At 47.5% G+C, this 24,735-nt stretch overlaps 1 protein-coding gene across 4 annotated transcripts in view; it reads left to right on the top strand.

Moving 5' to 3' along the window:
* LOC147115321 (STARD3 N-terminal-like protein) overlaps positions 1 to 24,735 on the top strand; it is a 42,444-nt gene that overhangs the window by 5,863 nt on the left and 11,846 nt on the right. For 3 of the 4 annotated variants that reach the window (XR_015079114.1, XM_085993761.1, XM_085993759.1), the window contains exons 2-7: positions 3,386 to 3,662; positions 8,177 to 8,254; positions 8,347 to 8,424; positions 9,279 to 9,332; positions 9,439 to 9,559; positions 9,919 to 10,017. Coding sequence is in view for 3 of the 4 variants with exons in the window: in XM_085993761.1 (XP_085849887.1) it covers positions 3,438 to 3,662; positions 8,177 to 8,254; positions 8,347 to 8,424; positions 9,279 to 9,332; positions 9,439 to 9,559; positions 9,919 to 10,017 (655 nt within the window). In the remaining variant the exon portion in view is untranslated. Of the gene's footprint in view, positions 1 to 1,291; positions 1,712 to 3,385; positions 3,663 to 8,176; positions 8,255 to 8,346; positions 8,425 to 9,278; positions 9,333 to 9,438; positions 9,560 to 9,918; positions 10,018 to 24,735 lie in introns of those variants that run through there. The other variant, XM_085993760.1, reaches the window with a different exon arrangement.

The following is a 24,735-nucleotide window of genomic DNA, read 5'->3' as shown; positions in this document are numbered from 1 at the left end:
ACTCCTTAATTAATATTGCAACACCCCCTCCCCTTTTACACCCCCCTCTGTCTCGCCTGAAGATTCTATACCCCGGAATATTGAGCTGCCAGTCCTGACCCTCCCTCAACCATGTCTCCGTGATAGCAACAATATCGTACTCCCATGTGTTCAACAACAACTTCAGTTCATCCACCTTATTTGCAAGACTCCTTGCATTAAAATAAATGCCTTCCAGCCCTGCCATGTTCTCTTTTGCCTTCACATATTTGCTTTGCCTTCCCAGCTGACTTGTTTTTCCCTCTGTATTTGGCTGTAAATCACCCCCTACTATAGCTCCACTCTGTACCCCATCCCCCTGCCAAGTTAGTTTAAACCCCCCCAGCAGTGCTAGCAAACCTCCCCGCAAGGATATTGGTTCCCCTCTGGTTCAGGTGTAAACCGTCCGACTTGTACAAGTCCCACCTTTCCCAGAAGCAGACCCAGTGATCCAGGAAACTAAAGCCCTCCCCCCTGCACCATCCCTTTAGCCACGCATTCATCTGTTCTATCTTCCTATTCCTATACTTACTAGCACGTGGCACCGGGAGTAATCCAGAGATTACAACCCTTGAGGTCCTGCTCTTTAATCCTTCACCTAGCTCCCTAAATTCTTGCTGCAGGACCTCATCCCTCTTTTTACCTATGTCGTTGGTACCAATGTGGACCACGACCACTGGCTGTTCACCCTCCCCCTCCAGAATGCCCTGCAGCCACTCAGTGACATCCTTGACCCTGGCACCAGGGAGGCAACAAACCATCCTGGATTCACGTCTACGGCCACAGAAACGCCTATCTGTTCCCCTTACTATAGAATCCCCTACCACTATTGCTCTCCCACTCTTTTTCCCCCCTTCCTGGGCAGCAGGAGCACCGCCAGTGCCAGGAAGTTGGCTGCTGCTGCCTTCCCCTGGTGAGTCATCCCCCTCAACAGTATCCAAAGCGGTATACTTGTTTGAAAGGGGGATGTCCGCAGGGGTTCCCTGCACTACCTGCCTGCCTTTGTTGCTCCGCCTGATGGTCACCCCCTGTGCTGCCCTACCCTGAGGCGTGAACAACTCGCTAAACGTGCTATCCACGAGCCTCTCAGCATCGTGTATGCTCCAAAATTCAGAGGGCAGTATTGAGAGAGCGCTTCACTATCGGAGGGGCAGTATTGAGGGAGCACTGCACTGTCGGAGGGGCAGTATTGAGAGAGCACTTCACTATCGGAGGGGCAGTATTGAGAGCACTGCACTTTCGGAGGGGCAGTACTGAGAGAGCACTGCACTTTCGGAGGGGCAGTACTGAGAGAGCACTGCACTGTCGGAGGGGCAGTATTGAGGGAGCACTGCACTGTCGGAGGTGCTGTCTTTTGGATGAGACGTTAAACTGAGGCTCAGTCTGCCCTCTCGGGTTAATGTAAAAGATTCCACGGCCGCTATTGGAAGAAGTGCCGGAGAGTTCTCCCCAGTGCCCTGGCCAATATTTATCCCTCAACCAATATCACTAAAACCAGAAATAACAACAGAAAATGCTGGAAATACTCAGCAGATTATCTGGTCATTATCTCATCACTGGATCGGCTATTTGCTTTTTATCACATTCAGAAATTGTTCATTTTTTGTCTATTTTCTTTTCTGCACTCTGACATCTGCCTCGAAATAGCACAAGGAAAACACAACGACAGCACTGAGAACTTGTATCTGGTCAGGTCAGGATTTTAAGCAATCTTTTGCTTCGTGTAAACTGGTTTGATGCTGACAAATACAATAAAATGGCAGATGCTGGAAATCTAAAACAAAAATAGGAAATGCTTCAAACACTCGGCGAGTCAGGCAGTGTCTGTGGAGAGAGAAAGATTTAATGTTTGAATGAGGATCCTTTGTCAAAACTGTGTCCACACCTGAAACACCAACTCCCTGTCCTCTGCTGCTTGACCCGCTTGTTTGTTCCATGGTAAATGCACCTTGTCTAATGCTGACAGTGAGGCTCACATTGCTCTTTAGCACTAGAGTGTAGAGCAGAGCGCGAGCCCATAACCTTCAGCTCATCCAAAACTCTGCTGCCTGTATCCAAACTCGCACCAAGTCCCGTTCACCCATCACCTCCGGTTGCTTGCTGACCTACATTGGCTCCCAGTCCGGCAACGGCTCAATTTTAAAATTCTCATCCTTGTTCTCAAATTCCTCCATGACCTCACCCCTCCCTGTGGCACGGCACGGTGGCATAGTGGTTAGCACTGTTGCCTCACAGCGCCAGGGACCCGGGTTCAAATCCGGCCTCGGGTGACTGTCTGTGTGGAGTTTGCACATTCTCCCCGTGTTTGCGTGGGTTTTCTCCGGGTGCTCCGGTTTCCTCCCACAGTCCAAAGATGTGCGGGTTAGGTTGATTGGCCATGATAAAAAATTGGCCCTTAGTGTTAGGGGGGATTAAATACACGGGGTTACGGGGATAGGGCTTGGGTGGGATGGCTGTCGGTGTAGGGACCGGGTGCTAGGGTTTGGATGATCAGCCACGATCTCATTGAATGGCATGGAAAAGGCTCGAAGGGCCGAATGGCCTACTCATGCTCCTATCTTCTATGTTTCCCTATCAGTGTAACTTCCTCCAGTCCTACTACCCTCCAAGATCTGTGTGCTCCTCCAATTCTGGCCTCTTGACCATTCCCGATTTTCATCGCCCCACCGTTGCTGGCCGTGCCTTCAGCTGCCTTGGCCCTAAGCTCTGGAATTCCCTCCCGAAACCTCTCCGACTCTCTACCCATGTTCCCTTTAATTTTTTATTGGTACCCGGTCCCTTTAAATTTGCTGCAGCGCGGCACATGCATGTTCTGTTTTCCAGCGGCAGCAGCTGCTGAACAGCCTGCACGGGACCTCCTGATTGGTGCGCAGCCACGCACCTTAGGGGGAAACATTGCTCGCTACCTCTCCACCTCGCCCTCCTCCTTTTTAAGTCACTCCTTAAAACCTACCCCTTTGACCAAGCTTTTGGTCATCTGCCCTGATATGGCTCGGTTTCAAGTTTTGTTTGATCATCGCTCCTGTGAAGCGCCTTGTGACATTTTACTGCGTCAGAGGTGCTGTACAACATTGCCACAGCGCTAATACCTGCCATCGAGCACTGACCCCCCTGGGGGGACAATGCTGTGTTGAGTGGGGCACGTGTGGGGGAAATGGGGAGTGGAGGGTGGTGCTCCCCTAACGTCCTGCCTGTTTGCCCCATATGATGCTCTGTGCCCAGCACTTCCCACCAAACAGCTGCTGACTGTTGGCTTTGTTCAGGGGAGAGGGCGATTTATTTCAGGAAAGTGGGCCATGCCGTTACTGTTTTAGCTCTCTCCTGCTGCACTCCTGTTCTGAACTCTGATTTTTCTGTTCTTGTGCAGCTACTTGTGGTGATGCTGGAGCTGTTGCTGATTTGTGGCAGACCCGTGCAGGATGAGCAGATTGCCGACTGACCAGGAGAATGCTGGAGTCCTTCGTTTCAGTCCCAGTGCTTCCCTCAGTACCACGCATTCAATGAACACATCTCACCTAGCCACTAGGTTAGAGTCCTACAGATCCAGTGACAAAAGAACTATTTCTGATGTCAGGAGGACTTTCTGCTTATTTGTCACCTTTGACCTTTTATTTGTCGGTTTGCTGTGGATCATAGAATTAAATGTAAGTATTAAACACTCTCACTGTAGTTTGTGATCTAGTGAACGGTTTGTGTGTATCCCTGTAGATGCTGCAAATGACTTGTCAGAGAGAGGGGACAGAATCTCACCGGGAATGGTTGGAGAGGGGGCAGGGTCTCACCGGGAATGGGCGGAGAGAGGGGGCAGGGTCTCACCGGGAATGGGCGGAGAGAGGGGGCAGGGTCTCACCGGGAATGGTTGGAGAGAGGGGACAGGGTCTCACCGGGAATGGGCGGCGAGAGGGGACAGGGTCTCACCGGGAATGGTTGGGGAGAGGGTCTCACCGGGAATGGTTGGAGAGAGGGGACAGGGTCTCACCGGGAATGGTTGGAGAGAGGGGACAGGGTCTCACCGGGAATGGGCGGCGAGAGGGGACAGGGTCTCACCGGGAATGGTTGGAGAGAGGGGACAGGGTCTCACCGGGAATGGGCGGTGAGAGGGGACAGGGTCTCACCGGGAATGGTTGGAGAGAGGGGACAGGGTCTCACCGGGAATGGTTGGAGAGAGGGGACAGGGTCTCACCGGGAATGGGCGGAGAGAGGGGGCAGGGTCTCACCGGGAATGGTTGGAGAGAGGGGACAGGGTCTCACCGGGAATGGTTGGAGAGAGGGGACAGGGTCTCACCGGGAATGGTTGGAGAGAGGGGACAGGGTCTCACCGGGAATGGGCGGAGAGAGGGGGCAGGGTCTCGCCGGGAATGGTTGGAGAGAGGGGAGAGGGTCTCACTGGGAATGGTTGGAGAGGGGACAGGGTCTCACCGGGAATGGTTGGAGAGAGGGGACAGGGTCTCACCGGGAATGGGCGGAGAGAGGGGGCAGGGTCTCACCGGGAATGGTTGGAGAGAGGGGAGAGGGTCTCACTGGGAATGGTTGGAGAGAGGGGACAGGGTCTCACCGGGAATGGTTGGAGAGAGGGGACAGGGTCTCACCGGGAATGGTTGGAGAGAGGGGACAGGGTCTCACCGGGAATGGTTGGAGAGAGGGGACAGGGTCTCACCGGGAATGGTTGGAGAGAGGGGACAGGGTCTCACCGGGAATGGTTGGAGAGAGGGGACAGGGTCTCACCGGGAATGGTTGGAGAGAGGGGACAGGGTCTCACCGGGAATGGGCGGTGAGAGGGGACAGGGTCTCACCGGGAATGGTTGGAGAGAGGGGACAGGGTCTCACCGGGAATGGGCGGTGAGAGGGGACAGGGTCTCACCGGGAATGGGCGGAGAGAGGGGACAGGGTCTCACCGGGAATGGGCGGCGAGAGGGGACAGGGTCTCACCGGGAATGGTTGGCGAGCGGGGACAGGGTCTCACTGGGAATGGTTGGGGAGAGGGTCTCACCGGGAATGGTTGGAGAGAGGGGACAGGGTCTCACCGGGAATGGGCGGAGAGGGGACAGGGTCTCACCGGGAATGGGCGGAGAGAGGGGACAGGGTCTCACCGGGAATGGGCGGCGAGAGGGGACAGGGTCTCGCCGGGAATGGTTGGCGAGCGGGGACAGGGTCTCACCGGGAATGGTTGGAGAGAGGGGACAGGGTCTCACCGGGAATGGTTGGAGAGAGGGGACAGGGTCTCACCGGGAATGGTTGGAGAGAGGGGACAGGGTCTCACCGGGAATGGGCGGCGAGAGGACAGGGTCTCACCGGGAATGGTTGGAGAGAGGGGACAGGGTCCCACCGGGAATGGGCGGCGAGAGGGGACAGGGTCTCACCGGGAATGGTTGGAGAGAGGAGGCAGGGTCTCACCGGGAATGGTTGGAGAGAGGGGGACAGGGTCTCACCGGGAATGGGCAGCGAGAGGGGACGGTCTCACCGGGAATGGGCGGCGAGGGGGGACAGGGTCTCACCGGGAATGGGCGGCGAGGGGGGACAGGGTCTCACCGGGAATGGGCGGCGAGGGGGGACAGGGTCTCACCGGGAATGGTTGGAGAGGGGGGACAGGGTCTCACCGGGAATGGTTGGAGAGAGGGGACAGGGTCTCACCGGGAATGGTCGGGCAATAAAGGGAATAGGGTCTCACCAGGAATAGAGGGGTCAGGGCCTGCGGTTTCCTGATGTTTGTTTTCTGCCATGCGAGGTTTTGTGCTGGGAACGCACATTTTGTTTTTAAGGTGTCGTCCGTGGCTCAGGCAGTATTATTCTCCTCTGAAGTCAGAAGGGTGTAGGATCGAGCCCCACTCCAAAGACTTGAGCACATAATCTAGCCTGACACTCCCAGTGCAGTACTAAGGGAGTGCTGCACTGTTGGAGGTGCCGCCTTTCGGATGAGACGTTAAACCGAGGCCCATCTGCTCCCTCAGGTGGCATAAAAGATCCCACGGCACTATTCGAAAAAGAGCAGGGGCGTTCTCCCCAGTTATCCCTCAACCAACAGCGTTAAAACAGCTTAGCTGGTCATTACCACATTGCTGTTTGTGGGATCTTGCTGTGCGCATGTTGGCTGCTGCGTTTCCTACATTGCAACCGTGACTACACTTCAAAAGTACTTCATTGGCTGTAACGTGCTTTGGGACGTCCCGAGGTCGTGAAAGGCAAGTTGTTTGTTTTCTTGTAAAATCAGCCCCTGAATGGCGTGTTTAGTTGTGGAAGTGACATCACTTGATGAAGCTCAACTGAGTTTGATGGTGTTGGATTAATAATTCTTTATACTGAACCACCCATCTAATGAGACTAATTGGTACCTTTTTGGAAACCACAGGGCAAGACTTTTATTTTCTGTATTTAAAAATAGCTTTTTATTGGGATTCTGCGAACCCCCCCCCCCACCGCGCTCTCACGCTCACTCTCTCGCACACACACACTCACTCTCACACTCTCTCTCGCTCACACTCTCTCGCTCACCCTGTTAGTGGTAAATCATTAACTTTGCGAGTTTGGCTGGCACCTTTGCTCATGGCAGGGGAAGGGTTAAACGGACTAGCTGTGCCTAAAGTGTATTGCTGGTCTGTAATTTGAAATTTCTTACAGTTTTGTCTGACTTTCCTCATAACTTTCAATTCTGGTAAGCCACTATAATCTTCACCTCCATTCCCTCAAGGGCAGCAACATCCTTCCATTGGTTAGATGACCAGAACTGCACGCAGTACTCGTCACGGGATCTGACCACTAACTTGTACAATAGTCAGTAGACCCTCTAGTGTATACTTTGCCCCTCTGTTAATACAGCCCAGTATCCTATATGCCTTTTTTTAACTGCAATTACAATTGTGCTGATGGTTTAATAGATTTAAGTGCCGTACCATCTCTCCACTTCACATGCACTAAGGTACAGTAAAACTGTCCGGGTAATTAGTTATATTGACTTCTAGTCTAAATCGTCCTGCCTAACTGAGATATGGCCCATCACTGCTGCACACCCGGGTTTATCTTAAAAACAGTTCTTTAGTTGTATGTCCAACACCTTCTGAAAGGTACCATCTGGACAATCAATCACTTGCACCCAGACTCTACACAGCACCTATACCAAAGACTAGCGAGAGTCCCCTTTCCTTCCACTTCCAGCCGAGAGCTAGTTTTCAGCATGTTTGACTGACTCTTGCGTTGATCCTCACCCCTATAGCCACCGCCAGCCCATCTTTTCTTCCATGCTCCCAGCCTGCAGGCGTCACTGTTTACCCCAGAAAGAGCTGCCCATATATTGTACCCACTGCCGTTACGACTTCACGCTGTGTGCTGCACAGTGAGGCAGCATAGACTAATTGGATGAGTTCCAGGGAGACCACGTACCGAACATGCGGATGGAAATGTTGTCATGCTGGCCCTGTCCCGTGATCCCTTATTCCTGTTTAAGGCGCCAGGATTTACAGAATTGATACTGATTCATTTGACCTTAAATGAAACTGAAACAAAACAAGTTACTGACATTCACTCCAACTCAGGCTGACAGCAGCTGATTTTTGGGCGCCTTGAATCATGTTAATCTCTTTTTTTTAATTAGTATAACGTGATGTTTATCCTGGAATTTTACAGCACAGTCGGAGGCCATTCGGCCCATCGCGCCTGTACTGGCTCTCTGAAAGAGTTCTACACCCTGACCCATTTCCCTGCTCTTTCCCCATACTCCTTTAAACTTTCCTTTTTCAAAATATGAATCCGCTAAATGCAGATTGACCTGGATCCACGACAAACCTTTGCTGCAGGATGTTTATTGTGGAGTTAATAGTGCCAGAATATCTCTCTCTCTCTGTTCCAGTACTGCGAGTAGCGGCAGAAATCGAACTCCGGGTCTTGCACTTGCACTTGCTGTCAGCAATCTCGTGGCAAACCTGATTAATAGCAGCAGTGTGTTAGAATCCCACAAACCGAGCACAAAGTCATTTTATTGGGATAACTGTTAATAAATTAGGATATTTTTTAAGTGTTTCATTAAAGATTGCTCTGTGTATCTCTGATCCATATTTTGAAATCCAAAATAAATACCAGCTGATATCTGGCTGTTTGAGTATTTCACGCCTGGTTTCAGTGACCACTGCTGACAGAATGATCCCACTTGTGTCTTTTTGTTCTCTAGGTCGATGGTGGTATAATTCATAGTTTAAAAATTGAAGTGGTTCACTATGACTTCCACAAATCTTACTTTGATATATTTGTGAGTAGATTTTCTCATTTTCCTTGAAACGCTTGTTTAATGCAGCATTCTAAACTCGGCCGCCTTTATCTAATCCTCTTTGTCCTTCCCAGTTACTGGCGGTGTTCCGATTCTTGATGCTGATTTTTGCCTACGCCTTGTGTAGGCTGCACCACTGGTGGGTGATCGCGGTGAGTGATCTGATGGTAATATTCTTGCCCCTTGTGTTAAGACAGTGAACATCTACTAAATGTGGGCCAGAATCTGAGCTCTCTGTTCTCTAATCCCCACCTCAAACTAGGCGAGAATTTATTTTTAAAGTTGTGTATATTTGAATTTCTGTAATCTGGGCTATCGATGCAGGGGAAAGGAGCATTTAACCCTCTTGGTGTTGGTGCCCATGTTGAGCCCATAAGGGGAACGTGCAGAGTGAAGCTCCCCGCACTCTGCCCAACAGTGTGCTCTGACTGCATTCTCTGAAAGGTACTTCCTACTGCATCAGGTGATTGTGCACTTTGCACCCCAGAGATCTGATGGACTTTGATTTAAATAAATAACAATCTGATGTATGCAAAAAGTTTATTCAAATTTTGTTTCCCCATCCCATACACTCCTGGACGGCGTGATGCCCGTCGGCCCGGGACGGCGTGATGCCCGTCGGCCCGGGACGGCGTGATGCCCGTCGGCCCGGGACGGCGTGATGCCCGTCGGCCCGGGACGGCGTGATGCCCGTCGGCCCGGGACGGCGTGATGCCCGTCGGCCCGGGACGGCGTGATGCCCGTCGGCCCGGGACGGCGTGATGCCCGTCGGCCCGGGACGGCGTGATGCCCGTCGGCCCGGGACGGCGTGATGCCCGTCGGGACAGTGTCGTTCTGCCTTTCTCAAAACACGCTTCTGATCCAATGAATAATTTGGATAAAGTTTGATAGTTTTCACGAGTGGTCACAACCCCAACTTTAAATGTGGTTAGATTAATCCAAATATCAATGACTGAATCTTTCCTCCTGCTGTGATTATAAATGCCTCTTCTCTTCACTGCTCCAGATTACAACAGCTGTCACCAGTGCCTTTCTAATTGTAAAAGTCATTATTTCCAAGGTATGTAGTGACCCTGACCGTGCAGCTAAACTGAATGAAAGATTTATACTGAAATTGTCTTCCGTCGCTAGCTTTAAGTTGTTAAACACTTCTCGTTTTACTCTAGCTCCTGGTCGAAGGTACGGCCTTTGCCTATTTACTGCCAATCATCTCCTTCATACTGGCCTGGATCGAGACCTGGTTTCTGGATTTTAAGGTGTTGCCACAAGAGGCAAAGGATGAAAACAGTAAGTAATGTACCTTTGTGCTGTCTATCCTGCTGGTACTGCTGTCAAATTAAGTTGCAGGTGGAGCAGATAAAGGGTGATTTGTAACACTGACTTTTACACTGCCTTTTTCAATGAAGCCAATCGAACCCCTTGTTTTATCCACAATCTATTCCCTGTCCATTCTACTATTGCTGTAACATTTTATTTAAAATTAGTAACAAACTGGTTTACAAATTCGGACGGTGTGGCACATGCCGGGTCAGTAAACCAAGTTGCAGCTTCTAAATTGTTAGTTATGGGATGTAAAATGTAATAAATCACGTGTACATTTTGTTGTGCCAGTGTCCCTAATGCTAGTGCCATTCTTCCTGTTCCAGGAGTCTTTACAGTATCTGATGTATCAGAGCATGCACCTCTCATTCTTCCTGGCCCCCTCTCTGATGGCCAGTTTTATTCTCCTCCCGAATCTGTTGTGGGTGAGTATTGCAGGAGATGATGGAGATTATGGGGCAGCTTTAACGTGTGCAGTCACATAGTGCTGACATTGATCAAGTCTGTTTGTGTTGTGCATGTTTGGCCGTTAATTTCCCACAACTTTGTGTTCATCAATGTGCAAATCACATTAAGAATATTGAGGGTCTGATTTAATTCCCACCCAAATATCCCATCGATATTTCGGGCACAAATCTCCATGAATTGGCCATTCACCAATCCGCATAGGGCAGGAGAACTGTGAGATATTGGCGAGGAGCCAATAGGTGCAGCACCAACCAACACCCAAGGCAGCTACCGGGGCACCTGGTAGAGAGTGAGTGGACGCGTTCTCCTACTCTCTCGCACCCTTCCCGTTACCAGTGGTCCCTACATCTTCCCAGTGCCGAAATAAATCACTCTCCCCAGAATTTGCACTGTCGTCCTAATCACCTACCAGCCACTCACTCCTCTTCACTGCACAGGTCATTGCCACAACCTGACTCCACACACTGTAACCCGTGCTGCTGTTACTATACACATGTGAGTGCCTCTGAATGTAGTGCCTGCTACCACAGTGCATCCCCTTCCTAAGCAGCTTTGTTATGCTGTACTACCTAATCCTGTCCTTCGTCTTAGTGGGAGCCACTCACTCAACCTCGCCATCTCCTGAGACCTGCCTCCTCTTGAGATCTGCCTCTTCAATCACTGACAAGCTCAACTGTGACCGCTTCATTTTATCCCTCTGTACCCACATCCTCCTAACCTCCATCTGCTTCTGCATCTACACTGGGGGGCAGGGGTGAAGAGAAGCTTCTCCCCAGGTCACTTACAGCGGCGCTTTCAAACTCCCAACTGCCTAGCCTTTGGCCCTCCATTGATCCGCTCAACCACTCCTCCACCTCCACCTTTAAGGTCCCCAGTAAAACCTTCACTCAGCCGTGATCTAATTGACTGGTGGAGCAGGCACGAGGAGCTGACTGGCCTCCTCCTGTTCCTGTATACTCGCTTCTCCAAGTCCAAGGAACACAGACATGAGCATATCTAGCGTACAACTAGATTAGCCATACTTCACCACACTTGGCTGGACCACTGCAAGCATGATCGGGCCTCGCTCTCCTCTATCAAAATCGCCCACTACTCCAGGATCATCCAGGAGTGTGAAGATAACCCCTGGCTTCTTTCCTGCACCACCAATCATCTCCTTAAAGCCCTCTTCCCCTCGCCCCCCCTCTCCAACAAGTGCAAGGAATTCATGGATTTCTTTCTTTCCAAGATGGAGACCATCCCTTCGCCTGCCTCTGCTGCTCACCCCACTTCCCTTTTCCCACCTCCCTCCTCCTTAAAACCCAGCTCTTTCACCAAGCGTTTTAGTCACTCTCCCAATATCTCTTTCCCTGGCTCGGCCTCCATTTTGTCTGATTGACCTCTGTGTGGTAGCCAGAGATGTTTTTCTATGTTAAAGGTGCGATATAAATACAAGTTGTTGTTGTTTTAACTGTTTTAACATTTTTATATATTTATAAATTGTCATGATATTTCTAACCAGTTCTGAAATCCAAGCAGGCTGGCAATGCCTGGAATGGGGACCAGTCCTTGAGTAAGCCAGTCCTGAATGTTGAGCTTCAGTGGCGGGGCACAGAGGTGGTTTGCCTCTACTGGTTTAAGTGCCGTTGCTCAGGCTGGGACTGTGAGCCAAGAGCCACACTCTGCTTGGAAGGACACGTTATCTATCAGCACAGATAAGCGCCTCCTTGCAACATCACAGAATGAATCTGTACAGAAATATCCAGTTCTTTCATTCCAAGTACAGGAAACTCTCGATTTACCAGCACCTAAATAACCGGAAATCTGTTAACTGGCAAAATTCAGGAGTAGGTTCAGGTAAGTTTTACTTCATATTAGTGGCTGTTCCTGGATCTGTGGCCGTGTAACCGGGGTTCCTGCACCTGTTGCTATGCAACAGGGATGCTTGGTCTGTGGCCGGGGTTCCTGCACCTGTTGCTATGCAACAGGGATGCCTGGATCTGTGGCCGTGTACGGGGCTCTCGTACCTTTTACTATACCTCCTCTGTAATCCGGACTTTTTGATAAACCGGCACCACGCCGGTCCCGTCGGTGCCGGATAAAAGAGTTTCCTGTAGTTGGTTATCATGCTCACATTCTGATTTGTATCGGTATGGATATTTAAAAATAAGTTAATGCAAGGTGTTTGGTAAAGGTTTTGTCACTTTTTTATTACAACACACAATGCACTATTTCAATATGATTTATGTCATCATTCCACATACACCTTGCAGCAAAAAAGCCGCCATAACCCCTCGGTTCCTCACTTTCCTAGGTGATAAAGATTTGCCAAAGAGTTTTTGGAGGCTGTTACTCTGCTCAGAATGTACTTTATTGTGCAATAATGTCTGATTCTAAATGGGGTTTAATATTTATGCCGTAAGCAGTTACTGGACTGTGCTAACACATGGTGTGCCAGTTAAAACCTGCACTTCTGCTTTCTGGTGCGGCTTTTTAAATGTAAATTAAGTTCTGACCAGGACAAGGAAGGCCGCACTGATGCTGATTCTCCGAAGTACCTTTGCTGAATCGCAGACCAGCTGCTGAACAGTGACATGCCCTCCAGTGTAGCCTTGCCGATAATCTGTTGAGTTGCTGGTCAGGGTTGTAAGGGGCCATTTTCCAGTGACGCTGTGGAGAGTGTGCTGACGTGGTTGTCTTTTTGGAAATGGATCACTTGCCTCCCTAAGCTAAAATAAAAACCGAAAATGCTGGAGAAACTCAGCGGGTCAGGCAGCATCTGTGAAGAGAGAAACAGAGTTAACGTTTCAGGTCGATGACCCTTCGTCAGAACTGGAAAAAAGCAAGAAATGGAACCGATTTTTAAGCAAGTGAAAATGCTTAAAAATCTGTTCCATTTCCTGCTTTTTTCCGGTTCTGACGAAAGGTCATCGACCTGAAACGTTAACTCTGTTTCTCTCTCTTCACAGATGCTGCCTGACCTGCTGAGTTTCTCCAGCATTTTCTGTTTTTATTTCAGATTTCCAGCATTTGCAGTATTTTCTTTTTGCCTCCCTAAGCTAGACTGGTGGTGTTGGGGGTGTGTAGATTAATGGGGTTAGGGCTTAGTATGTGGGCTATGCCTATTCTAGCTCTCAGCTCTTTGAGCAGTGTTGCAATACGATAGGAGCCCCATCTCTCCACCACATCCTCTTCTGTTCTGTTATTTTCATATAGAGAGATGGCTTGAAACATGTCTTGGCCTCTTTGTGGGACTGATTCTCTGATACAGGAACCTGCTTCCCAGATCAGTCTGTCACTATAAAGCCGTGAACTTGAACCACAGCAAGTGTTTCCCATGTAGTGTGATTCTCAGCTGTGCTATGTGGATTGAGGTTAAGTTGCTGCAGGTGTTAGCTGTAAAGAAGTTTAACTGTTTTTAGCCACACCACAACCACTTCACCGAACTTGGGGGCAAACCTCACTCTCTGTGCTCTCTTGTTTAGAATTTGCTATAAATAACAAAACTAAAAAAAATGTTTAATTTTATGAGGAAACCCAAAGATCTGCACAGAGTGGCATTAAACAGAGTGCACTTAAACTGCTTTATTTGGGAATTTGGAGAGTGGGAATTCGGAGAAGAGGGGGAAGTAGTTGCTGCTTTTTGCCTACACTACTTGTAGTGCTTTGTGTTACCGGTAGATATTTAATTTTATTACCCATAGCTTAATCTAGATCAAATAAGCAGTCAAGAAATTAAACTGCAAACTAAGTTACAGGAAACTTTGGTTTATCCGGAGGTTAACTGTCCGGAATGCTCGAGCCACCGGCAAAAATCAGGAGCCGTTTCGTTAGGTTTTTTTTCTTTTCGTTGCTTTTTTTTCACCAGTCAGGCTCTGCAAGGTCTCGCTGAAGCTGTTGCTAAGCTAGAGACGCTTGCCAGGTACAGCCAACTGTTTAGAAGCTGGCAACAGGGTTTGTTGCCAGATACGGAGCTCAAAATCTCCGTATGTTTCAACATTAGCGCTGGTTTGTCCGGCAGTTTTGATGGGACGGCAACAGCTCGGTCCCGTCAGGGTCAGGAAGGTGTGACCGCAACTCAGGCAGGTAAGGAGACCCCAGGTAGTGCTGGAGGAGTCTTGGCATTTGTCCTTGTCCAACAGGTATGAGGTTGTTGCTGCCTGTGTGGATGAGGGAAAAGCCTGCAGGATGGATGAGCAAGCTGACCATGGCACCATGGTGCAGGAGACCATTCAAGTGGGGGGAGTGAAAGGGAATGTAGTTGTGTTAGGGGACAGTATAGTCAGGGGGATAGATACTGTTCTCTGCAGCCACGACCGGGAGTTCCGAAGGTTGTGTTGCCTGCCTGGTGCCAGGGTTAAAGACCTCTCCTCGCGGCTGCAGAAGAACTTGGAGTGGGAAGGGGAGGATCCAGTTGTCATGGTCCACGTAGGAACCAATGACATAGCTAGAACTAGGAATGAGGTTCTGCTGAAGGAGTTTGAGGAGTTGGGGTCCAAATTAAAACACAGAACCTCAAAGGTAATAATCTCTGGATTGTTACCTGAGCCACATGCCAATTGGCATAGGGATAAGCAGATTAGAAAGTTAAATGTATGGCTCAGAGTGGTGTGGGAGGCAGGGGTATTGGTTCATGGGGCACTGGCACCAGTACTGGGGAAAGAGGGAGCTGTTCTGTTGGGACGGGCTCCACTTAAACCGGGCTGGGACCAGTGTCCTGGTGAACCGAATAACTAGGGCAATAGACAGGGCTTTAAACTAATGAAGGTTGGGGGGGAGGCGGGAGGATTCAGGAAAGAGTAAATTTAAAAGCAGCAAGACCAATATCAAGGCTCTAGAGCAGAGTTTTGGGTAAAAATAAGCAGAGTGGATCAGGAAGGGACAGAGAGAGTAGCAAAGGTAACGGGGCACCAGTGACTAAGGTGACATCAGGGAAAAATAAAAAAAAGTCAAAGCTAAAGGTACTATCTGAATGTGAAGCATTCGCAACAAAATAGATGAATTAATAGCACAGATAGAAATTAATAGGTTTGATCTAATAGCCATTATGGAGACGTGGTTGCAAACTGACCAAGGTTGGGAACTAAATATTCCAGGGTACTTAACTTTTAGAAGAGATAGGCAAAGTGGAAAAGGAGGAGGGGTAGCCTTGATAATAAAGATTGGATAAAGACAGTAGCGAGAAAGGATCTTGGCTTCGAAAATCAAGAAGTAGAATCAGTTTGGATGGAGCTAAGAAACAGCAGGGGGCAGAAAACATTGGTGGGAGTTGTTTATTGGCCCCCAAACAGTAGTTGTAATGTAGGGCAGAGTATAAATCAGGAAATTAGAGGCACATGTAACAAGGGTAATATAGTAATCATGGGAGACTTTAATCTACATATAGACTGGGCAAATCAAATTTGCAGTATTAGTGTGGAGAATGAATTCATGGAATGTATACAAGATAGTTTTCTGGATCAGTATGTTGAGGAACCAACTAGGGAAAAGGCTATTTTAGATCTAATATTGTGCAATGAGAAAGGGTTAATTAATGACCTTGTAGTAAAGGGGCCTTTAGGGAAGAGTGACCATAATATGATCGAATTTTATATTGCGTTTGAATATGATTTAGTTAAATCTGAAACTAGGCTCTTAAATCTAAACAAAGCAAACTATGTAGGTATGAGGGGCGAGTTGGCTAAGGTAGATTGGGAAACTACATTAAAAGGTATGATGGTAAAGAAGCAATGGCTAGCATTTAAAGAATTAATACATAGTTTACAACAAATATACATTCCTTTTAAAGCACAAAAACCCCACAGGAAAAGTGGTCCAACTGTGGCTAACAAGAAAAGTTAAAGATAGTATCAGATCAAAGGAAGAGGCTTATAATGTTGCCAAAAAGAGTAGTAAGCCTGAGGATTGGGAGAATTTTAGAATTCAGCAAAGGAGGATCAAGAAATTGATAAAGAAAGGGAAAATAGGATATGAGAGTAAACTAGTGAGAGACATAAAACAGACTGTAAAAGCTTCTATAGGTATGTAAAAAGGAAAAGATTAGCGAAAGTAAACATGGGTCCCTTACAGGCTGAAACAGGAGAAACTATAATGGGGAATAAGGAAATGGCAGAGAAATTTAAACAAATACTTTGTGTCTGTCTTCATGAAAGAAGACGCAAAAACCTTCCCGGAAATAGTGGAGAACCAAGGGTCTAGCGAGAACGAGGAACTGAAAGAAATGAGTATTAGTAAAAAAAAAAATAGTACTGGAGAAATAAATGGGACTGAAAGCTGATAAATCCTCTGGACCTGATGGCCTACATCCTAGGGTTTTGAAAGGGGTGGCTATAGAGATAGTGGATGCATTGGTTGTTATCTTCCAAAATTCCATAGATTCTAGAACGGTTCCTGCGGATTGGAAGGTAGAAAATGTAACCCCACTGTTTAAGAAAGGAGGGTGGGAGAAAACGGGGAACTACAGACCAGCTAGCCTGACATCAGTAGTAGGGGAAATGCTAGAATCTATTATTAAGGACGTGGTAACAGGGCACTTAGAAAATAATAATAGGATTGGGCAGCTGCTCAGTGACATCCTTGACCCTGGCACCAGGGAGGCAACATACCATCCTGGAGTCACATCTGCGGCCGCAGAAACGCCTGTCTGCTCCCCTAACTATTGAATCCCCTACCACTATTGACTATTGATGTTCCAGTCTCCCCCCCTCTTCCCCCCCCCCCCCCCCCCCCCCCAGGTGCAGCTGAGCCACCTGTGGTGCTGTGGACTTGACTCTGGTTGCTCTCCCCAGCGGAACCATCACCCTTCACCAGTACTCAGAACACAATACTGGTTGGAGAGTGCAATGCACTCCGAGGATTCCTGCACTACCTGCCTGGTCGTCCTCTTCTGTCTGGCGGTCACCCATTCCCTCTCTGCCTGCACATTCTTAAGCTGCGGGGTGACCACCTTTAGAAATGTGCTATCCACGTAACTCTCAGGCTCGCGAATGCACCGCAGTGACTCCAGCCGCTGCTCAAGCTCTGAAACCTGTAGCTGGCGACACTTCCCGCACATGTGGTCATCCAGGCTACACGAAGCGTCCAGGACTTCCCACATGACACAGGATGTGCACTCCACGGGACTGAGCTGCTCTGCCATGCCTGTATTTAACTAACCCAGCAGAAATAAACTTACACTTAAAACTTAACAAAAAACACTCCCCAACTACTCACCAATCAGCTGTTTCCCTCTATTTAATAGGTTATTAACTAACTTAGCAGAAATAAACTTAAAGAAATACACTCACCAATTAGCTCCTTCCCTTGTGCCGACGTCACTTTTTTTACTCTGACCTCACTTTTTCCAAAAACTGCCTCTGTTGAGTTGCTGCTGCTCGAGTCTGCTCCGCTCTCGCTGTGCTCCCTCCAGGTCCGCTCCTTCCGGTCTCTAAATCATTGAATCACTGAAAGTTCACATGCAGGGACAGCAAGCAATTAGGAAAGCAAATGGTATGTTAGCCTTTATTACAAGAGGATTTGAGTATAAGTGTAAAGACATCTTACTGCAATTATATAGGGCCCTGGTGAGACCACACCTGGAGTATTGTGTACAGTTTTGGTCTCCTTACCTAAGGAAGGATATACTTGCCATAGAGGGAGTGCAACGAAGGTTCACCAGACTGATTCCTGGGATGGGGGGATTGTCCTATGAGGAGAGATTGAGTAGACTAGGCCTATATTCTCTAGAGCTTAGAAGAATGAGAGGGGATCCCAATGAAGCATACAAAATTCTTACAGGGCTTGACAGGGTAGATGCAGGGAGGATGTTTCCCCTGGCTGGGGAGTCTAGAACCAGGGGTCACAGTCTCAGAATAAGGGGTCAGCCATTTAGGACTGAGATGAGGAGAAATTTCTTCACTCAGAGGGTGGTGAATCTTTGGAATTCTCTACCCCAGAGGGCTGTGGATGCTCAGTCGTAGAGTATATTCAAGACAGACATTGATAGATTTTTTGAATATTAAGGGAATCAAGGGATATGGAGATGAGGAAGATCATCAGCCATGATATTGAATGGCAGAGCAGGCTCGAGAGGCCGAAGAGCCTATTCCTGCTCCTATTTATGTTCTTATCTAATGACATGCGCTAGCTCTGGTTGAAGGGATTGCCCACAGCAGCATAAAAAATCTGCTTAGTAAAATTGGAATGTTTAATTTCTGCTGTGAAATGAAAACAGTTCATCTCCAAAACTCTACTCCCCTGACAGAAACAGGTGAGAGGCTGCTGGGGGACAGTAAGACCGCAGTTAAAACATAAGAACATAAGAAGTAGGAGCAGGAGTAGGCCATACGGCCCCTCGGGCCTGCTCCGCCATTCAATAGGATCATGGCTGATCCGAACCTAGACTCGCGTCCACTTCTCTGCCCGCTCCCCGTAACCCCTAATTCCCTTATCTGCTAGGAAACTGTCTATCTCCTTTTTAAATTTATTTAATGTCGCAGCTTCCACAGCCCTCTGAGGTAGCAAATGCCATAGATTTACTACCCTCTGAGTGAAGAAGTTTCTCCTCATCTCAGTTTTGAAATGGCAGCCCCTTATTCTAAGATTATGCCCCCTAGTTCTAGTCTCACCCATCAGTGGAAACATCCTCCCCACATCCACCCGATCAAGCCCCCTCACAAGCTTATGTTTCGATAAGATCGCCTCTCATTCTTCTGAATTCCAATGAGTAGAGGCCAAACCTACTCAACCTTTCCTCATAAGTCAACCCCCTCATCTCCGGAATCAACCGAGTGAACCTTCTCTGAACTGCCTCGAGAGCAAGTATATCTTTTCTTAAATATGGAAACCAAAACTGTATGCAGTATTCCAGGTGTGGCCTCACCAGTACCCTGTATAACTGAAGCAAGACTTCCCTGCTTTTATACTCCATCCCCCTTGCAATAAAAGCCAAGATTCCATTGGCCTTCCTGATCACCTGCTGTACCTGCATACTAACCTTCTGTGTTTCATGCACCAGGACCCCCAGATCCCTTTGTACTGTAGCACTTTGCAGTTTCTTTCCATTTAGATAATAACTTGCTCTTTGATTTTTTTCTGCCAAAGTGCATAACCTCACACTTTCCAACATTATATTCCATCTGCCAAATTTCTGCCCACTCACTTAGCCTGTCTGTCTTTTTGCAGATTTTTTATGTCCTCCTCACTCATTGCTTTCCCTCCCATCTTTGTATCGTCGGCAAACTTGGATACGTTGCACTTGGTCCCTTCCTCCAAATCGTTAATATAGATTGTAAAGAGTTGGGGTCCCAGCACTGACCCCTGCGGAACACCACTAGTTACTGATTGCCAACCCGAGAATGAACCATTTATCCCCACTCTCTGTTTTCTGTTAGATAGCCAATCTTCCACCCATGCCAGTATATTGCCCCCAATCCTGTGATTTTTTTTATCTTGTGCAGTAATCTTTTGTGTGGCACCTTGTCAAATGCCTTTTGGAAGTCCAAATGCACCACATCCACTGGTTCCCCTTTATCCACCCTGTTTGTTACGTCCTCAAAGAATTCGAGCAAATTTGTCAAACATGATTTCCCCTTCATAAAACCATGCTGACTCTGTCCGATTAAATTATGCTTATCCAAATGTCCTGTTACTGCTTCCTTAATAATGGACTCCAACATTTTACCAACCACAGATGTTAGGCTAACTGGTCTATAGTTTCCAGCCTTTTGTCTACCTCCCTTTTTAAATAAGGGCGTTATATTAGCAGTTTTCCAATCTGTTGGGACCTTTCCTGAATCCAGGGAGTTTTGGAAAATTACCACCAATGCATCCGCAATCCCTACCGCTACTTCTCTCAAGACCCTAGGATGTAAGCCATCAGGTCCAGGGGATTTATCTGCCTTAAATCCCATTATCTTACCGAGTACCATCTCCTTAGTGATTTTAATCGTGTTTAGCTTCTCCCCCCCCCCCCCCCACCCCATAGCCCCCCGTTTGTCCAGTGTTGGGATATTTTTAGTGTCCTCTACTGTAAAGACTGAGACAAAATATTTGTTCAGCCTATTTGCTATCTCCATATTCCCCACAACTAATTTCCCGGTCTCGTCCTCTAAGGGACCAACATTCACTTTAGCCACCCTTTTTCTTTTTATATAACTGTAGAAACTCTTGCTATCTGTTTTTATATTTTTTGCTAGTTTACTTTCATAATCTATCTTCCCTTTCTTAATTAATCTTATAGTTATTCTTTGCTGGCTTTTAGATGCTTCCCAATTTTCTATCCTCCCACTAAATTTGGCTACTTTATATGCCCTTGTTTTCAGTCGGATACTGTCCTTTATTACTTTACTTAGCTACAGATGGCTGTCTTTTCTTTTACGCCCCTTTTTCCTCAGTGGAATATATTTTTCTTGAAAGTTGTGAAATATCTCCTTGAATGTACACCACTGCTCATGTACTGTCTTACACCTTAATCTATTTTCCCAGTCCACTCTAGTCAACTCTGCTCTCATACCTTCATAGTCTCCTTTATTTAAGCTTAGTATGCTGGTTTGAGATCCAACTCTCTCACCCTCAAACTGATTTTGGAATTCAACCATGCTATGGTCACTCATTCCAAGGGGATCCTTTACTAGGACATTTTTTATTAGTCCTGTCTCATTACACAGGACCAGATCTAAGATTGCCTGCCCCCTGGTTGGTTCAGTAACATACTGCTCAAGGAACCCATCCCTAATGCACTCTATGAACTCTTCCTCAAGGCTGCCCTGCCCAATTTGATTTGTCCAGTCAATATGAAAGTTAAAATCTCCCATGATTATAGCTGTTCCCTTATTACAAGCCCCAACTATTTCCTGATTTATACTCCGACCAATAGAGTTGGAACTGTTAGGAGGCCTATAGACTATGCCCACTAGTGACTTTTTCCCCTTATTATTCCTTATCTCCACCCAAACTGTGTCACTATCCTGATCCTTTGACCCAATATCATTTCTCACTATTGCAGTGATTCCATCCTTTATTGACATAGCCACCCCACCTCCCTTTCCTTCCTAATAGTCAAATACCCCTGGATGTTTAGTTCTCAGTCATGGTCACCTCGCAGCCATGTTTCTGTAATGACCACCAGATCATACCCATGTGTAGTTATTTGTACCGTCAACGCGTCTATTTTGTTACGAATGCTGCGTGCATTCAGATAAAGAACTTTTAAATATTTTTTGTGACATTTTATTCCTGCTTTTACCCCCTTTACTACTTTACCTTTATCTTTATATATTCTGTCCCTTCCTGACACGCTCTGGTTTTTAATTTCCCCACTGCTACTTTGCTCTATTGCTTTCTCCGCTGACATTTTTATTTTTCGCTCTCTTGAAACCTCCCCCCCCACTAATTAGCTTAAAGCCCTCTCTACAGCCCTAGTTATTCGATTCGCCAGGATTCTAGTCCCAGCACTGGCCAAGTGAAGTCCGTCCCAACGGAACAGCTCTCTCCTGTCCCAGTACTGGTGCCAGTGTCCCAAGAAGCAAAACCCATTTCTCCCACACCAGTCTTTGAGCCACGCATTTAACTCTCTTGATTTTATTTACCCTAGCCAAATTTGCTCGTGGCTCAGGTAGTAATCCAGAGATTATTACCCTTGTGGTTCTGCTTTTTAATTTGGCCCCTAGCTGCTCAAACTCCCTCAGCAGAACCTCTTTCCTTGGCCTATCTATGTCGTTGGTACCAACATGGACCACGACAACTGGATCCTCCCCCTCCCACTCCAAGTTTCTCTCCAGCCCAGAGGAGATGTCCTTAACCCTGGCACCGGGCAGGCAACACAGCCTTCGGGACTCTCGCTCTCGGCTGCAAAGAACACTATCTATCCCCCTAATGATACTATCCCCTACCACTACAACATTTCTTTTTACTCCCCCCACTTGAATGGCCCCTCGTTCCACGGTGCTGTGGCCAGGTTGCTCATCCTCCCTGCAGTCCCTGTTCCCGTCCTCACGGGGAGTAAGAGCCTCGAACCTGTTGGACAAGAGCAAGGGCTGCGGCTCCTCCAACACTACCTCCTGGATCCCCGTACCTGCCTCACTCATAGTCACACCTTCCTGTCCCTGACTGCGGAATACATCTAAATTAGTTAATCTAATTGGTGTGACTACTTCCTGGAACACAGAGTCCAGGTAACTCTCCCCCTCCCTGATGTGTCGCAGTGTTTGAAGCTCGGACTCCAGCTCTTCAACACGGAGCTGGAGTTCCTCGAGCAGCCAGCACTTACTGCAAATGTGATCACCGTGAGCATCAATGGTGTCCACCAGCTCCCACATATTGCAGCAGTAACGCATCACCTGCTCTCCCATTCTATGTAATTAATTAAATTTATTAATATTTTTAAATACCCTCTGCCCTGATTCTAGATGATGAATATCACACCTCTGGTTGGTGAGCATTTCTCTCTTTTTAAACTAATCACTTACCTGCTTTCTGGTGATGTCACACCTCGATTACTTTTTACTTCTCTCCTTCCCTCTGAGTTCCGAGACTGGTAAGCCTACCTGGGTCTCTGGAGCCTTTTATAGCCCCGCTGCTGCCGCTGAAATTCCCGCCGACGCACTGAGGCCTACCTGGGTCTCTGGAGCCTTGGAGCAGTTGGAGACTATGTGCAGTTTTGGGCTCCACACTATAGGGAGGATGTTGTGGCAATGGATAGGGTACAGCACAGATTCACTAGGTCGCTGCGTACTGTGAGGAAATACAAATATGACACAAGACATAAGTTGGGGCTGTGTTCATTAGAACAGAGGAGATTGATGGAGGTAGAATCATAGAATGATACAGCACAGAAAGAGACCATTTGGCCCATCGTGCCTGTGCCGGCTCCCTGAAAGAGCTCTCCAATTAGTCCCACGCCCCCTGCTCTTTCCCCATAGCCCTGCAACTTTCTCCTTTTCAAATGTTTATCCAATTCTCTTTTGAAAGTTACTATTGAACCTGCTTCTACCACCCTTTCAGGCAGTGTATTCCAGATCACAAGAACTCGCTGCGTAAATTGTTATTTTCTCGCCTCACCTCTGGTTCTTTTGCCAATTAGCCTTAAATCTGTGTCCTCTGGTTACCGACCCTTCTGCCACTGGAAACAGTTTCTCCTTATTTACTCTATCAAACTCTTCAAGATTTTGAACAGCTCTATCAAATCTCCCCTTAACCTTCTCTGCTCTAAGGAGAACAACCCCAGGTTCTCTAGTCGCTCCATGTAACTAAAGTTCCGTATCTCCTCTGCAAGGCCTTGACATCCTTCCTAAAGTGTGGTGCACAGGATTGGCCACAATACTCCAGCTGGGGCCTAAACCAGTGTTTTATAAAGGTTTAGCCTAACTCCCTTGCTTTTGTGCTCTATGCCTCTATTTATAAAGCCCAGGCTCCCATATGCCTTTTTAACAGCCTTCTCAGCTTGTCCTGCCGCCTTCAAAGATTTATGCACGTTCACCCCTGGGTGTCTCCCTTACTGCACCTCCTTTAAAATTGTACCATTAAGTTCATATTGCCTCCCCTCGTTCTTCCTACCAAAATGCAACACTGCACACTTCTCCGTGCTAAATTTCATCTGCCATGTGTCTGTCCATTTCACCAGTCTGCCTATGTCCTGAAATCTGTTACCAGCCTCCTCATTGTTTACTACATTTCCAAGTTTCATATCATCTGCAAACTTTGAAATTATGCCCTGTATACCCAAGTCCAGGTCATTAATCTACATCAAAAAGAGCAGTGGTCCTAATACTGACCCCCTAACCTCCAGTCTGAAAAACAACCATTCACCACTACTCTCTGCTTTCTGTCGCTTAGCCAATTTCTTATCCACGCAGTCACTGTCCCTTTTATCCCATGGGCTTCAGTTTTGCTGATAAGTCTATTATGTGGCACTTTATCAGTCGCCTTTTGAAAGTCCATATGCACAACATCAACTGCACTACCCTCATCAACCTCTCCGTTACTTCAAAGAACTCAATGAAGTTGGTGAAACACGATTTGCCTTTAACAAATCCGTGCTGACTTTCATTTATTAGCCCATATTTTTTCCAAATGCCAATTAATTTTGTCTCGGATTATTGCCTCTTAAAATTTCCCCACCGCCGACGTTAGGCTGACTGGCCTGTAGTTGCCGGGTTTATATATATATATCCCTTTTTTTGAACAGCAGTGTAACATTTTCAATCTTCTGCCACCACCCACATATCTAAGGAGAATTGGAAGATTGTGGCCACAGCCTTTACAATTTCCACCCATACTCCCCTCAGTAACCTAGAATGCATCCCATCCAAAACGGGTGACTTTTCTACTTTGAGTGCTGCCAACCGCTTTAGTAACGCCTCTTTATCTAATGTTATCCTGTCCAATATCACTACTGCCTCCTTTCCTGCTCCATTGGCAGCATCCTCTTCTCTAGTGAAGACAGATGTGAAGTGCTCATTTAGTACCCGAGCCATGCCCTCTGCCTCCACAAGATCATCTACTTTTTGGTCCCTAATCCGTCCCACCCTTCCTTTGACTATTTATGTTTACAAAAGACTTTTGGGTTCTCTTTGTTAGCCGCTAATCTATTCTCATAAACTCTCTTACTTCCTTTTTTCAGTTCTCCCTTGTACTTTTCTGTATTCAGCTTGGTTCTCGGCTGAATTATGAGCCTGATATTTATCTCCTTTTTTGGTTTCATTTTAATCTCCATATCT

The sequence above is a fragment of the Somniosus microcephalus genome, chromosome 7 (genome assembly GCF_052327205.1).
Source record: "Somniosus microcephalus isolate GS21.2 chromosome 7, FLI_Smic_1.0, whole genome shotgun sequence".
Classification (NCBI taxonomy): Eukaryota; Metazoa; Chordata; class Chondrichthyes; order Squaliformes; family Somniosidae; genus Somniosus; species Somniosus microcephalus.
The sequence above is the reverse complement of the archived record's forward strand: the minus strand, read 5'-3'. Positions and strand labels throughout refer to the sequence as shown.